The sequence below is a fragment of the Corythoichthys intestinalis genome, chromosome 4 (genome assembly GCF_030265065.1).
Source record: "Corythoichthys intestinalis isolate RoL2023-P3 chromosome 4, ASM3026506v1, whole genome shotgun sequence".
In the NCBI taxonomy this organism is placed as follows: Eukaryota; Metazoa; Chordata; class Actinopteri; order Syngnathiformes; family Syngnathidae; genus Corythoichthys; species Corythoichthys intestinalis.
The window spans coordinates 53,327,849-53,345,175 of NC_080398.1; the positions used below are offsets into that span (position 1 = coordinate 53,327,849).

Sequence of the window (17,327 nt, forward strand, 5' to 3'; positions counted from 1 at the left end):
TTTGACACGTGATCAGTATCAATAGGAAATAAATTGAATTAAATGTTTCCATAAAAACTCCTCGTGCGACTTGTCACTTGTCAGTACTGTGAATTTTATTGTCTTTCTAACCATAATTTTATTCATTTGTTTGTGTAAATGGTGTGGGCTCACAGCTCTTGCAATTTGTATTCCCATTTGTATACTGTATTAATCTATCAGTGTACGATCACACTGTTGCTTTATCAATGCTGGAGTAATTTTGTTTTAACCAAACTAGTCCTATGATCGCTCCGGCGTGATCAATCACTTGGCATCTTTAAAGTGCCATAAAAAATAATCTATTTCATAGAGATTGCTGTGGTCAACATTCCTCGAAAGTGCAGATTTGAAACTCTCTCATTTTTCATTTAGCACTGATAGACCATGGAAAACTGAATACATGATCGTTTTAATTTACTGGTAGAAAATATGTTTATTCGCGCATGAGTGTACAGTAGGTGACACTCATTTTGTTGGTACACGACGACTGTCCCTTTATTTCTATGTATTTTTCCAGTCAGTATCTGATAATTTTGGCTCATTTTTTTGACCAATTATGGTAATTTAATGGATTATAGTAATAATAACAGTTCATATAGATGACGTTGTTATGAGAAATGTGCAAAGCAAGATACCCATGTCTGTTAAACATTTTTACATTATACAGACAAAAAGTACTTAAACAAAACGGCCAAAAAAGGCTCAGGAACTGAAGGCTCAAGATGAAGACGAAACAAGAGGAATGTGAAATGATAAATGCCAAGTGCAATTTCACCAATTTATCCTCTTGCACTATGTTGCAGATATGTAAAGAAAACAGTCTAATAAAAGTATACTCTTGCTGTTATACACCAGTGTCTGTGATGCTTTGTACCATAAGCGGCGTACTGCTGCATTGTGCCACATGCAAAGTGTGTCCCTGTCACATTGGAGCTGTGACCCTTCACGTAGTCTTATGTTTATCAAAATTATTTATGTGGCTGCCGGTCTGTTGTCAAAGTAATTTCATCTTTTGTTCATAATTGTAGTTTGATGCAATTCAAAGTAAGAACTGTAAAAATCGAAAATCGAATCGCGATCACAATATTTGACAGAAAAATCGCAATTAGGTTTTTTGTCAAAGTCGTACAGTGCTACTTTCTGGTGTTAAATCTGTTAAACACTTAATTGCAGTGACTCATTTTGGTACCCGGTAGTACAGTATAACAAGCATTCAAGATACAAGTTCAGCAGGAACATAACAGGCTTTTTAAAAACTGGAATATGAGCATATTCAGGTTTTTGAACATGTTAACATGGCCTTTGACAGTTATAGGCTGCATACACAATGGCTCCTTTTTTATTCTACAGTTTTAAGAACATACCGACTTTAGAAAATGTAAGAAATAAACACATTTTTGTTTTGTGTAATTAGCTGTCTAGATAAAATTCCTGTTGTAATGTGTTTTTGTAATGTTTATTGGATGGCACGTCTCAGAATAAATGCAATTGATTTTAAATAAGCAGTCAATTAACCCACCACAGACGGAGTGAATTACACACTACAGTGCTCATGTTCAGGGTGATCTGAAAGTATTGACACTGGTCTTAAATCTTGGCAGTTTTAGTTTTTTTTCATGTTTTTTAATACTACAGCGTGGATACAAGTTTCTATGGATGCTCCCTTGCAGCTTTCTGCTGTTTTTGTAGCAAGACAGAATGAGCAGTGTTTGTTGTCAGGCTGTCATGATCTTGTCACTCAGTACATAAATGTCTTGCTCGCTGAGGAAAAGATGCCAGAGGCAGAGTTGAGCATGTCTACGCACACTGACAGTTTCACAACTGATAAATGTGCAAGCATAAAAACGACATCTTTCCTCACATACAGTTGGTGCACATCTGATTGGCAGTACTCAACCTTATTTTATTGTCCATGTGCACTTTCACTTGAAAAATATCTGCATTTATTTTTAATCTATCTTTATTAAGATAATGTGTATGTAATTTGGGGAGGTAGACTAAATTTAAAACCACTCGAGAATTGTAATTTAAAGATTATTCTATTGTATAAAATTGTGATGTCTGGAGGGGTTCTCCAAATAGAACTATGTTCTGGATGTGCACGGTTTATATAAAACTCTTACATTCCTCTTGTCTTTTCCTTGTTGTCTCTGTAGCAAACAGCTATTCTTAGCATCCTGACTTTCTGCATCGAGTTGAAACATTTGAACCTCGGGAGCTGTGTCAGGGTGAGAATCAACACAACTTAAACACAAATATAGAATAGAATAAGCCTTTATAATTCAAATGTTTTAACAAAAAGCACCAAATAATTACATGAGATGCTAACAAGTGTGATGTAAATCATCTTAATGATTTTAATGCTCCTTTTAGACAGACATTCAGTACGTATTAATAGACAAAAAGGCCGAAAAAAAGTGCAGGCCAACATTTTTCTTAGCCTTGCGATTGACGGCTGAATCTATGTGTACTTCACCGCTTCCCGAAGTCCACCGGGATAGTCTCAACCTGACCTTTTGACCCTAAATGGGATGAGGGAAATTTGAAAGAAATTGATGGATGAATACATTTTGTCATTGAGGGGAAAAATACCCAGATATAGTTTATAGTTTCATACTTTTATCTGTAGTTTATGCTGTTTAGCAAACATGGTAATTATTTATTTATTTTTACCCTTAGATACTTTAGTAACTGTACCTTACACGTTTGCATATCTGGGGCAAATTTGCTATAATGGTCTAATTATTAAAAAAAAATTAAGAAACGAAGTTCTGTTTTATTAAAAAAAAAAAAAAAAAAAAAAAATCTCATTCCTATAGCTGCTGCTGGAACAATGCAAAATTCTGTCTCTAATAAGTTTTTTTCCCCCCCAACCCAATCTAAGAAATAGTAAACAAAACTAAATGAATGACTGTTAACTGTTAACAGAATTAATTTGTTAATGGTGGATGAAGTACTTCCTTTTTTTTTTTTTTTTTTTTAAATTACTGAAACTTGTTATATTTAATATGAGTTTTGAGACAGCGAATGATGCATTTAATACAATTTAACTGAGTAAACTGCCCAAGAACGAAATCTGAAAAGCTCTTCAGCTGCCCTTCAAGTTAAGTACAGATGCAGGGGCAAAAAACACTGAAGTAAAAGTACAAGTATCTAAGAAAAAAATAATCAAGTAAAAGTACAAAAGTACTTTCTTTAAAAATTACAAGTAAAAAGTAAAAGCATTTTCTCTCAAGTGTGATATATATATGAGCCAATATTTAAAGAAAGAACCAGAAAATTCATTGACTGCTCAATTTTATTTAAAACGGTGCAAAATGGGGGGGGGGGGGGGGGGGGGGGGGCAATAAAATAGACTGCACTATAAAAAGCTTCACAATCTCAAAACATTCCAAAGTTTAGCTTAATGGCGGCTTGCAAGCAGCTATCAGGTGCATACCCACACCTACTGTACAAGAGTGTGCTGCACCCATCTGTAGCGTGTTGCTCTCACTGTTGGTTTTTATTGGTCAATATCATGTTCACCTGCCTAATCTTGTTTGTACTCATGTTGCTGCCTCTACACAGCAAAATCTGTAGAGTTGATTTTTGGTGTAAACTATTTTGTTGATTTGATCGGTGTTGATTTGGGTGTTGTTTTAACACTAGCAGTATTAAGATTGCCCTCGGCGCGGTTTCAATTAAGTAAGTTGAACACTGACACCCCTGGCAGAGTTAAATGTACTCCTAGCGGAGTTAATCAGCCACACCCAATTTAAGTGCATGTGTCAGAAAACAAAGCAGGCGCAAAGACTTGTGGGTGAAGTGACTCCACGGGTGTAAGTAGTGTTGTCTGTAAATAGGTGGGGTGTGTTCGGTTGAATAATTGTGGTATAAGTGAACCTGATTTCTGTTAAATCATGAGTGCAACAGTAGGGTGCATATGCCAGTTTGGCCCACTTTCTGAGCTTGGGTCCCCCACTCATCCAGAATTTTGACAACATCACAATGAATATTTAAAATTAACACTCCTATTGTAAGAAAACAACGCAATTTAGTATTAAAAATATACTTTCATGCATCATAAAAAACACCTTGAATAAAAAACCCATCAATACTCAGTGAAAAGGAGTATCGCAATTTAGTGTTAAAAGTACACTTTAATGTGTTATTAAACCACACTGACAGTTTCAAATATTTAATACAATGAGTTAAAATATTAACACTTTCCAAAGTGTAACTTTAACTCAGAATCCGTGGGGATTGTATAAACTCCGATAAAGGTTTGATTTTAACTACGAGTTCAATTAACACTATATTGATTTTGCTGTGTAGTGCTCAATTCTGGTATAGTTTGACGGGGCTTATGGATTGCACCGCATGAATGAAAACAATACTATCAATGCACAATGAGAAAAAAAAAATGTAAACAAAAGTAACGTGTAACGGTGGTGACAATTTTAAATTTAGTGGAGTAAAAAGTACAGCTGTAAAATGTAGTGAAGTAAAAGTTAAAAAATACCACTTCATATTTGTACTGAAGTGAATTACAGATACACAAAAATGTAATCAAGTACAGTCACTAAATACATTTACCGATACTTTTGTTACATTCCGCTACTACATTACATTTTGTCCACACTAGTCTTTTCCTTTTCTCTTTCTTTTTTGACATAACTTTCAAATTCATTCATAATCTTGATGTTTGATGGTATTTCTCCGAATGTAAACAGAACAAAAAAACATTTTATGGGTCTCTTTATTAAGATGTTTATGTTAGACTGGCAAATGCCACACACAGAACAGAAAACTTTAGGTTAATAATTCTATTGCATATGATGGTGAATCTACCCTGACTTAGGCTGTTTTTCTACAGATCGAAGACTATGACGTTGTTGCTAGTATGCTGGCTGCTCGGTGCCACTCACTATGTTCACTGGACCTGTGGCGCTGCAGAAACCTGACAGATAGGGGCCTGAATGAGCTTGTGTCTGGCTGCAGGTACGTCAAATCCAGCTATGACTACCGACAACAATTTAAAGCTGACCTCACTTATGGCGGGTTGCTGTCTGCTTGTTGGACTGAGACTTGGAGTCAAATAAGTAGCATAACTTTTGTATGATCTGTCTCAGAATGTTAGAGGAGCTAGACTTGGGATGGTGTCCCACACTGCAAAGCAGCACTGGATGTTTCCAGCACCTCGCCCGCAGTTTACCACGCTTACGGAAACTCTTCCTCACAGCCAACCGCACAGTCCGTGACTCGGACATAGAGGAATTGGCCTCAAGTTGCCCCTTGCTACAACATCTCGACATACTGGGTATGTTATATCCTTATGCATAACATTGAAGACATATACAGTATTCAGTGTTGCCACAGACTATACAGATGAGATAATTTCATTACATTATAATTTTCTTGAATTAGATTGTTTGTTTCTTAAAAGATATATGCAGTAATCTTGTTTAGTCATGTTTTTATTGTCATCAGGGTACCCGCGGGTTATTAAAAGTATTAAAAAAACATTGAATTTAGTTTTCCATTATTAAAGGTATTAAAAGTATTAAATTAGCTGTCGTAAGTCTGGAATTTTTTCACCGTGGTTTTAATTTTGAAGAACATCTCAGTGCAACCTAAATTATATCCGTGACGAAGTTTTTTTTTTTTTTTTTTTTTTTTTTTTTTTTTAATAACGAAGATGGCGCGTAGAATTTTTATGATGCACTGCACTACAAATCATAATGCACCTCGTGCGTGCGCGCTGTTAGCATCATTAGCATGAACATCACAACAGCAGGCAATCGCTCAGTACTGTGTGCTAACGTAAGGAACTGCTCAGATGCCTTAGTTTTTATGTTCGACGAAGGCCTCAACAAGACAACCAAGTCCAAACAGTTGGACCAGCATGTGAGGTATTGGATCGGCGACCAAGTCGCATCCAGATGCTTTGGGTTGCAGTTTATGGGTCATGCGAAGGCAGTGGACCTGCTTAACATTTCAAAATGAGTTGCCAATTTCTCCACTTAAAATGTGTTAGATGCAATAATGCATTTCTGCACGGTTTGCCTTTCGAATGTATGTGAATTTCGTAGTTTTAACTCAAGAGTTAGCCATGTTCAATGGGGTATTTGCAGGTGCACTAGCCTTAGCATGGATAAACCGGAGTCGTAGATCACCATCGCCCTCAGATACACAACACTGTTGACACTATTACTGGAACGAGTGCGGGGTAACGTTGATCTGAATAACATGGCATGGTGATAGGCAAATTATAATGTAGGTGATAATAAAACACCTCCTGGTATATTTCAATGTTTTCTTGATTGAATAAGAGTATGGATTTTCTCTATCTGATTATAAGAAATGTCTTCAATAGCTAACAAAGGATTAACATGTGTTTTGTATACTCTTGTAATGTGATTAGAAAAAAACAATTACCAAGGGAAATGGTCATGTGTAGCTTTTTTAATTTGTGGTAATTAATGGTAAACTACTGCCATTTAGTGGCTGTTTTTTAAACTTTCACTGCCAATTGCAAGATTTTCCCAAGCACTTTACAGTTAAGGTGACCAACTTGACAATCACCAACCTACCACCTTGACTAGGTCCTCTTAAAAGGGAAACCTGTTGTATTGTAAATGTAATTTCTGAAGTTGCTTTACAAAAATAGTTTAAAATCCATTTTATCCTGGCAAAAAAAAATCTGAAAGACCTTATATTTAAATGTGTTTTAATTGTATCTTCAGTAAATGTGCATTCGTTTGTCAAACACACTTAGTAATTGAGGTTAAATTTGATGTTCAGTGCTTTATTTTTTTAATATGATTCAATATTATCTAAATAAAGGGTGCGAGAAAAGTATTAATTTTAAGTTGAAATGGCATTAAAAAAGGTCTTAAAAGTCTTGAATTTAGATGTATCAATCCTGGGGGGACCCTGGTCATATATTTATAATGTATTCATTTTGCTTGAACTTTCTTTGGTCTATAAATGAAGTTATATTGTCTTATGTACAGCACTGTGTAGCACTTGTTGTTACATTTCTTTATAGACTGATTTTAATTCCATTCAGCAGATGTAGACAACCACTCCTCACATAAAAAAATGACTATCAATTTTTCTAATATTTACCTTATTCTTACGGACTCTCCCTTCAAACTCTGTGGCTTTAATAATGAAGCTGCTTAAGTGAGGATTTTAAAAGTTTCACTACAAACGTGAGTTTCTATTTCCAACAACACTCTAAGAGTTTCCAAGTGTAGCGTGTTCGGAGGTCCTTTAGCTTTATTCCAAGGAGGATATTATGGAGGCTACGTTTGTGAAATGATGATCTATTTACCAGTACATTTTTTCTAAGATAAGACCATTGGTGCAACTACAGAAGAATGATTAAAGTCTGACCATGAGTGGGTTAGACAGATTTTAAAAGAATAACCATCGACAGTTTTCTACAACATGGATTTTGGTGGCTAGTGCCGACAAAGCTTGCTGCTTTTTTGAAATACATGAAACATTCTGGAGATTTCATTGACGAGAAGGAATCCATCCGATGCTCAGTGCAGGCACAGAAGAACCATTTAAGTCTAAAAATGAGTGGTTAGACAAAATTTAAAAAAAAAAAAAAAAAAAAAGGATACGCACAGCATACTACAACAAAAATGCTACGCTAGCGCTGAGACTCAGCTAGTCATTTTTATCAATCACTCAGGTAATGTTACCGTTGTGGCTGTTACACAAGAACAAGTCAACAGGGCTAGTCATGAGTGTTTTGACATATTCAAAAAGAAAGGGCATCCACAGTGCGCTACAGCGAAGCTGTTATGCTCGGGCTAGAGCTGACAGCTGCTGTCCTGAGTTCAAGCACTGAGGGGATTTTAAAAGGAATCCATCACTGCAAGCTAAGTACTCAAGATAAAGTAGATTTTAATTTGGTTTATAAAGAAATCTTTCTGTGTATATTCCACATTAAGGCGTGGACACCTGCAGTTAATAGTCAGGTGTGACTTATATGCGTATATTTTTTCTGGACATTTGTTAAATCGGAACCATTCTAACAACATAATGTAACATGTAACTTAATTGACATTCATCTCTTCTTTTGACATGTCAGGGACGCGGCTTGTGAGTGCTGTCTCACTGAAGAAACTCCTCCAATCGTGTCCACAGCTGCGCCTCTTGGATGTTTCCTTCTGTGCCCAGATAGACACGAGGATAGCCCAAGAGCTATCTGGCCTCTTCCCTAGTGTAGCCATCAAGCGGAGTTTCACACACTAACCGTAGCATGGTCTCATTTCTCACTGCTCTGATGAAGCCGGAGGAGACAAAATGACGCAGAAGATGGAGAGACGCTTCAGTATCGCAACATCATCTGTTAGCGTTCAGTGAATAAGGCAATCAAACTCAGGATGAAGGTCTTAAGATTGGAATGGACCAGAATCAAAGAAACCACTAGAAACTCCTAGCCAGAGGGCTAACAAATATGAGACTTATTTTTAAGGTCAACAACACATGGCTATACATAGCTTTGACTTGAAAATTATGTTCACTAGAACATCATAGAAAATAAGAGGAATGAATGTGAAAATCAATCATTGGTACAAACTGCTGAGAAAACAGCAGTTGGACTCGGTTTTGACCTCCTTCTTGTATGATCATTGATTAGGGCTTTGATCAGTGTCTTCTCAGACTGACCTAATATTTGATGTGCTAGCAAAATAGAGTTTAAGCCCCAATCTAATGGCAACATCCAGCCACTTTGGTTCAGTTATCAGAAATCATTCATAATGCTGTTGCAGTGGATGTATGGACTCAAGGCTGATTAAATGGTTTTTTTTTTGTGATGTGTAAAAGACATCTTGAAAAATGTTTTCAAAAGATTTCCACTTCAACTGTTACCTATGATCTGTCCAACTCAATTGAAATTTGAGCCATTTTTTTATAGAGGGGGAAAAGGTTTTCTCATGTGTTATCATTGTGTTGCAAGTTAATGTGCCATTTTGTACCCACTTTTTGCTCAAATGCACCAAATCTGTCAGATTGTGCACTACCATCTTCTGATGTTGGATCAGATTCAGATCTGGACTCTGATTGACCCTTTCCAAAACCTTTATCTTCCTCTGGTGAATCCATTGTTTTGTTAATTTAAAGGCAGCACGGTGTAAAGGTGTTTAGCACGTCTGACTCGCAGTTCTCTGATCCAGGGTTCCTGTCCGTGTGGAGTTTTCATGTTCTCCCTGTGGTTCTCTCCTACAGCCCAGAAACATGCATGGTAGAGTGATTGACGAAAAATTGTATGAGTGTGTGCTTGAATGATTGTTTTTCTTATGTGCCCTGCAATTGCCTGGCATCCGGTACAGTCTGTACATCACCTCCTGCCCATAGTTAGCTGTGATAGGCTCCAGCACCTTCATAAGAATAAGTGGCACAGACAATGAATGAATGTTAATTTGGATATGTGGATTACCGTCATGCTGAATTTTAAAGTTCAGATGCATCTTCAGTTTTATTACAGAGGCCTTCGAGTTTAGTGCTAGAGAAAGCCATTTTCAACACTTGACTTGAGCTAAAACCTTTACAAGAAGACATACAGTACATGAGCACTTAACAATGTCATAGATTTGAGAAAAGAATTAAGTTGACCACATTTGGACATACAGTCAGCGATTTTAGGTCATTGCAGCAATGAGTTTGAATTAGATTTTTCGTTTCGAACAAATGCCCAGTTAGCTATAAAAGGTAGGCTGACTCTTATCGCTGTAGTTCATTTTTGCCTTCCCTACCTAAAATATTTATTATTTTTTTCAAGTGAGTTGTCAAGATAATAGGTGACAGGAATATTGGAAAATGTTTTGAAATGATTCACGTTGATATCACAACACAAATATGTACATGGCATTTGAACAGGTATGTGTAGACTTTCTGTGTAATTTTTATGCATTCAAATTCACTATGAATGTTAACGTGGGCTAAAGGTTGCAATGCTTTTACATGGGACCGCAGTCGAATCAAATTTAAATATAGGTGTCATCCTCAGAGAAAACATTTGATTTCAGAAGTTGTACAATGTCATCCATGGACACCCAATTTAGCTTATATTTCTTTTTTCAAATCGTAGACTTGATAAGTAATGATAATAATAATACTGTATCATAATCATAAATGAATAAATTTGAGTTGCTGGCCATTTTTGTTGAAACAAAGCACTTATTGCTTATTGTAATCAGTATAAATCTTAATATATTGTTCTAAAAAACAAATTGGAGTTTAAAGATTAAATGCTTCTTTTCTACTCTGACATAATTTCCAGTCAGACTGACTGATTTAGTTTTAGTATTTCAGGTAGTGCTGTACAGTGCATAACCTAAATATGAGCCCACTATCCAGCTGCCTTTCCCCCCCCAGCCAAAGACAAGTTAGCAAAACATTACTACAGATTTTTGTCAAGTTGTCTTTTCTGTTGCCCTTGTCAGTCACTGGTTTTTGACTATTTAGTTGCCAAGCAACCAAAGAGACGTTACACTTAAAACTTTTCGTTTAAAATGACACTGTGTAAATACTGTTTTGACCACTTTAGGCTTAGTTATTAGTGAGTAATTTATGAAGCTCAGGGTTTTTTTTGTTTTGTTTTGTTTTTCGCTGATTTTGCTCCAAACCATCTAGGCAGACATCACAACACACTCTCCTAATCAAATTTATAATGTACCAATATTTTAGCCACTTAGCTTAAAACTTTTGAGGAACGTCATTCTACCTCAAACCAAGATGCAAATTGAATTCCACCTACAAATATATAATAATACTGAAAAGAATGTAAATTAAAGTTAAGACTATGCCACTCAACACACGATTAACTTTCCCCACTAAAGTAATTTGTTCATTGTTCTTAAAAATGTGTATTTGTGCCTTATATTCTTGTTTGAATTTTTTTGTGACAATGTGTTTTAGGCTATTCTATTTGCTTGGTTGAACACTGCCATGGAAAAGTCTTTGCCCCTTCTCAGATGCCTGTTATTATGTATACTTTCCTCACTTTAATGTTTACGATAGTGAAACAAATGTTCATATTGGCGGTAACCCAAGTAAATAAAATGCAGTTGTTATAAGTTCATTTTACATATTAAGGAAGAAATACTATTTCAAACAAACCACCGAGAAAAAAAAAATTTGAGAAGCGGGCGAAAGCTTTTTCGTGGCACAGTATCTTCAACAAAGTTGCTTGTACGAGCTGTTACGATTTCTTTGTCACATGCTCGATATCCTTATGCAAAATACTGTTTATTTTTATGTGTTCATGCAGGGAAGTGTTTAGTTTTAGCCACACTATTTGAATTGCTATCTACTAAAATAATAGTTTTACGGAATACAAGGCTTTTTTTTTTTTTTTTTTAAACACCAAATGTGAAGTTTCAGCATAATAGGAACTCCATCACAGCGATCCGTATCGTGGTTACTGTGGTTAAGTACTCGGCATTCTAGCATTAAAGCAACCTAAAACTTGTACTTTCAAACAAATGTTGTGTTTGTTGAAGACCTTCCTGCACTATATGCCTTCCCTGAAGTCTTTTGAAGTGGAAACATACAATTTTCACCTACAGGCCATTGGCTATTGTTGATTTTTTCCAAAGGATGTATCCCATTGTTATAGTAGGTTCTATTTAAACAAGAAAATGCAAATACTGTACAAACTTTCGTGAATTAGTTCTTCAAAGTCTCATTAATGGCTTTTTATGCCAAGTTTGCAATGGCTTGGCACTGAAGTGTAAATCATCTTATCCTCATATTGACAATATATTGAATACAAGATAAAGATTCCAAATTATGCTCTAGGTCAGAGGTGGGCAATTAATTCCACAAAGGGCCGCAGTGGGTGCGGGTTTTTGTTGCAACCCATTAAAGGGGATGTTTCGGCAAAGGGGGTGTGAGACATCAATAGAACCGTTATGCGCCAAGATAACAAATATTGATAAAGTTAACAAAAAAATCAATCACATTAATGAGCAATTATCGAAAATAGATCGAAAATGACGAACACTACCGAAAGTGTTCCGGAAACAGCCGAATGGGGCGGCGACGTCACGACAAGTGATTGAAAGTCGAGGCGGAGCTAGGTGGCATTGTTTTTTAACGACGAGAGAGTAGCGTTGGGGTTTGTTTGACCAAAACATCACAACAATGGTTCAAAACTGCTGTGCTATGTGGTGTACAAATAGTTGTTTATCGGAATATAGTATCCATGAGTTCCTGAACGCGAAAAAAAAAGCTGGACTACACAGAAAATGGGTAAAGTTCGTCCGTGCAAAGAGGGCTAATTTTCTAGGCACAGCCTCCGGCACGCTTTTCTGTGGTGCGCATTTTCCAACTGAAAGCTTCTCGAACTATGGACAAGAGAAATCGGGTTTTGCTAAAAGATTGCTGCTCAAAGGAGATGCGGTGCCGACCATAGATGCACAGCCACCTAAATGTCCCGAGATATCAAGAGAGAGACGATGACTGCTAAAGGAGGCTAAAGCTACGCAAAGAAGGGAGCAGCCAAGCTTGAAATGGCCAGAGTGAGTACTCTTTTATAATTAATAAAAAAAAATGTCACGCCTTTGGATACAGGACTCGACACATGTATAAATGATCGTTCGTAAAATATATAGAACAAATCCTCTGATCCCGTTCATATTTGTGTCTGTTGGCAGAGCGAAAAGCTATGATAGCGCAATAAATTATAATTATTCTATGCATTCCTTTATTTTGCAGTCACGGTGTATCAGCTTCACAAAAAGAAATGCTAAACAAATCACTGGTGTTTCCCACACGATCTGCTGCCGATGTTTCATCAGTGTCATTGCTCCCCTCAATGACCGTTTCATTACGCTGCATTGGCGTTCGTTTGGGCTCAAATTGGTCACCTATAACACCGATTAAAGCTTTGCAACTCTCCTCGTCACCATTAGATGAACATTCGTTACGTCCTTCTACGTCGGATTCGTCGCTGAAACTAGAAACGAAATTGACTGCCATCATCGCCGCCATTCAGTATTAAAGCACTGAGCCTTTTTCTTGTTGAAGAAACAGCCCTCACTGCCAACTCTGAATTCTCTTTTATTGACAACGAGCGGTGTTTCTTCATGAGGGAACCTGGAATATGTGCAGGACGAACACAATGCATCAGCATAAACAGCTCAAAACACCCCTAATTCTCCCCACACTAGAAGGAATTATATTGATGCAGACAGGCGCTGCCCCCCTAGTGGCCGGTGGCACTCTCTTCACTTGACGTGACGTCACGCACACAATCTGCCAGATCTCGGGCGCCGGTCGTTTTAGCTTGACAATCGAGCCAAATTTCTCTCATTTTCTTGTGTGTAATTACACGAAGTGGCATGATATGAATATAAAAGGCATGCGTTTATGGATAAATGATGGAATATCAAAATTTTCCCAGGGCGCTACATCCCCTTTAAGAGGACACCTTTTCACCAATATGCTGTTTTACAAGTGCAATCAGTCGATTGCAGTCAGGTGCTTCTCATTTCTGCTGAAACCGCATTGGTTAAACTATCTGTGCTGGGTCAGTTGGAACAAAGACCAGGACCCACTGCGGCCCTCGAGGACCGGTTTGCCCACCCCTGCTCTAGGTGTATCTTTAAATCAGACAAAAAACAGTGGAGTTGGGGTTGGGGGGAATTTGGAAAGACGTCTCGAATTTTCATCATAAATATAGTAGCCTACAGGTCAATTCTAAAAGCCAGAATAAATAAATCACAGTGGGATTTTTAAACAATTTTTTTATACTGTATATTCGTGCAGAAAATAAATGTTCGTCACATAGCTAAAGTTATACTCAAGACTTGGAGTAAACTGGATTGGCAATTAGAGGGGTCAAATATTTGAACAGGTTTGCATACACTTTAGAAACTACTATTCATGGGCAAACCACTACTGTTGTCTGAGTCTGTGTATCAACTCCTCCCATCCACAGATATTCAGTAGGAATTGGATTAGAGATTATGGAAGGCCACTTCAAAAATAGTCCAATATTTTGCTCACAGCCTTTTGTTGGTTGGGTGTTTTTAGCTGTGTTATGGCTCATTATCAGAGGTGGGTAGAGTAGCCAAAAAATTTACTCAAGTAAGAGTGGCGTTACTTCAAAATAATATTACTACAAGTAAAATTAGTCATCCAAAAATGTACTCAAGTACAAGTAAAAAAATATATTTGGTGAAAAGAATACTAATACTAAGTAATGAGTAACTTTTTGAGTAACTGCTTTAGATATTTGATGTTTTTTTAAAACATTTTTTTCTCAGCATAAATTATTCTATATGAACTGTTATTATACTGTACTAATACATTTTGCATAACCACATTAAGCCAAAGAAATTTAAAAAACAAAACAAAACATTGAATTACAGCAAGAGAAAAACCCCAGAGAAAACTACAGAAATTAAGCATTATTCGTCCAAAAGCGCATCGCTGCCCTCTCGTGGAGAAAACATTTCCTATTATGAAGCTAAAAGTGCCTTGAGTTTAGTTTTGTTAGGATTTTGCCCTATTGTTTATTGTCCATTTGATTTCCAATTGATTTCACCTGTTGTGGCCTGCTTCTTGTATCTTGACCAATCCGCTGCCTCTTGTATCAACCACCTGTCTCTCACTGTCTCATTACCCCATGTCTGTATTTGGGTTCCCCATGTGCTGTCAGTTCTTGTTCAGTCATTGTCGATCCATGCGTCTCTATCCCAAGGTCTGTCGAGTTCATATCTATCTACCAAGCCCTCGTGTTTATTCTTCCCAGGGTTAGTTTGAGTCCTAATTTTTTTTCTCCCTCAGTTTGGTTGTACTCATTAAAATCATTTTGAGTGCACCTTCACCTTACTTCGCCTCCCCGTTTCCCTGGGTTTGGGTCCTCCATGCATCCCCCTCGTGACAAAAAGGATCATATCTCCGGTTTTCAGTGGTCAGTCGGTGCCAAATAAAATCTTGGAGAGACATTAAAAATTTGCGCTTTCAAGTCATGTTGACGGCAGCGCTCTATGTCAAATACTTAAATTTTTTTTACAGTGCTTTAAAGATGCCACGTGATTGAACAGGCCAGCATTGTCATAGCTAGCTTGAATCTGATTGGTATAATAGAGTCATGCTATTATTGTTGCGACGTCTCATTGGTGAAACTTGAGTCTCTGTTGGTGTCTGGCAAAAAAAGTAAAATCTAATATGTAGAATAAAGAGAATAGCGTCAACTAAAACCAACCAAACATTTATAGGTTTTTATATTTTAATGAGGATGGTATGCAAATAATGACAGAAGGAGGAAAAATAAGTAAGTAAACAATCACTTTTAATATTTTGACCTAAACCTATAAATTTTTGGGTGGTTTTAGTTAAAGCAGACAGTTTTTCCATCCGCGTGATTTTGACAAAGATCAGATTACATTCGATGTTGATTTCATGCAGAAATGTGAGAAATTCCTAAAGGTTGATACTTTTTCGTACCACTGTAACTGAAATTGCTGATCCATACAAGTATTTATAAATGTAAACCTTGAAAATTATCATGGGTGACCATGCTTTTTCATACCACTGTATTCTGTAAACACTTCATGTATAAATATTTTATTAATACCATAGGATCACTGTATAATACTAGTACAATACCACTGTATACACAAACCAGCTCAGAGACCCAATACATTATTGCAGATGATGTCAGTGTTCATTGTTCAACTAATCAGCGCACTTTACACAAAGAGATGGTGTATAGGAGAGCAATGCTGAAGAAGCCATTTCTGCATGCATGCCACAAACAGTCGCTTGAGATAGAGTATGCTAAAGCACATTTGGACAAGCAAGCTTCATTTTGGAACAGGGTACTGTGGGCTGTTGAAACAAAATTTGAGTTATTTGGACATACTGTAACAATTGGCGATTTGCATGGAATATAAAGAACACAGTATTCTAAGACGCATGTGCTACTCACATTAGAAATTTTGTGGGGTTCCATCATGTGGGGGTGTGTGGCCAGTGCAGGTACTGGCAAGCTTGGTGAAATTGAAGCTCGTGTGGATTGCAGCCAGTATCAGCAGATTCTCGAACTATATTCAAGAATCTCTGACAAACTGAAGTTGCAGTGGGGCTGGATAGTTCAACAAGACAATGACCCAAAACACTGCTCAAAATCTACAAAGGCATTCACGCAGAGCAAAAAGTACAGCATACTGGAATGGCCATGTCATTCCCCAGACCTGAATATTATTGAAAACCTGTGGTGTGATTTAAAGTGGACTGTTCAATTTAAAAGTTAAGGCAAGATGTTAATAAAATTTTCACTCATATTGACCTCAAAGTTATCTCCTATATTGAGCAGGTCTATATAGTTACAGTTTGAAGACTGACTGAATGAAATTTCCTCAATATTTCAGCCAAAACTTCCTCCCCTAGCTTTGATGTGTGATAGTTGTTCTGACAAAGGCTGGGCATGCCATGCTGCACTGAGCCCAATGCTTCTATGGTGATGAATCTGGATGCTTGACTTTAATCAAATTTTAAATAAAATCCAGGTGGGTGACAGATGTATGTCTACTTCTAATTAAGATCCAAATATGAATGTTGTACAGTAGCAGTCTGTGAGTAACTGGATGAGCAACTGTAAAATGATTGATTTACCATTTTCTGGCTTTACGAGGGGACGGACACTAGGGTGTGAATTCACATGATGCGTGCAGCCATTAGGTAGGATGACTGACTGCAAGTAAATGGCGGAATGATCCTTTTTGACTGGCCCTCTGCTGTTTTGCAGTCTATTAAAACTGTGGGGGAAAAGTGACATGAGCTTGTCTCCTTAACTGCCTTTTAATGAATTGTTTGTGCCTGGATTAATGATGTATATTGTGGCCCTATAATGTGCCCTAATGGCAGAGAATGAGGCGGCCTCAACTGGAGTATTAATTTAGCCTGCCTCCCCAATGATTATTCCTCAGTCAGTGTTCGGTGTGAGGACACAAGCAGGATTCATGGGGCATTTCCTGCATGCTGCTGCCCTTTTGATTCCCTACTCACTTTTCTTTATGATTATGACGCTGCTTTATCCAAGCGGAAAGCCACAGTAATTTATCCGTCTTTTACTTATTTGTTAAATCTGTGGGAAATAAGTATGGACGGCCCTGTTGTTTAAGACAAAGCCCACCCTAAAATGTCAATAAGGTGACAGTGAAAACTTAAACGGTCTTGTATTTTTGTCTTGTAAATGTATTCTCAAGAAAAAATGAACTCTGCTGAAACCATTCACATGAAGTTTTTCCTCTGGTTTTTCACATCCACAACCTTGTCCATGGCAGCAG

The 17,327-nt window shown here is 37.2% G+C and overlaps 1 protein-coding gene across 2 annotated transcripts in view; it reads left to right on the forward strand.

Annotated features, from left to right (window-relative positions):
- fbxl4 (F-box and leucine-rich repeat protein 4) overlaps positions 1-17,327 on the forward strand; it is a 58,815-nt gene that overhangs the window by 14,920 nt on the left and 26,568 nt on the right. For both annotated transcript variants that reach the window (XM_057834088.1, XM_057834089.1), the window contains 4 exons: positions 2,178-2,249; positions 4,877-5,001; positions 5,133-5,320; positions 8,111-12,548. In XM_057834088.1, the coding sequence (XP_057690071.1) occupies positions 2,178-2,249; positions 4,877-5,001; positions 5,133-5,320; positions 8,111-8,274 (549 nt within the window). In that variant the 3' untranslated portion in view covers positions 8,275-12,548. The remainder of the gene's footprint in view (positions 1-2,177; positions 2,250-4,876; positions 5,002-5,132; positions 5,321-8,110; positions 12,549-17,327) is intronic.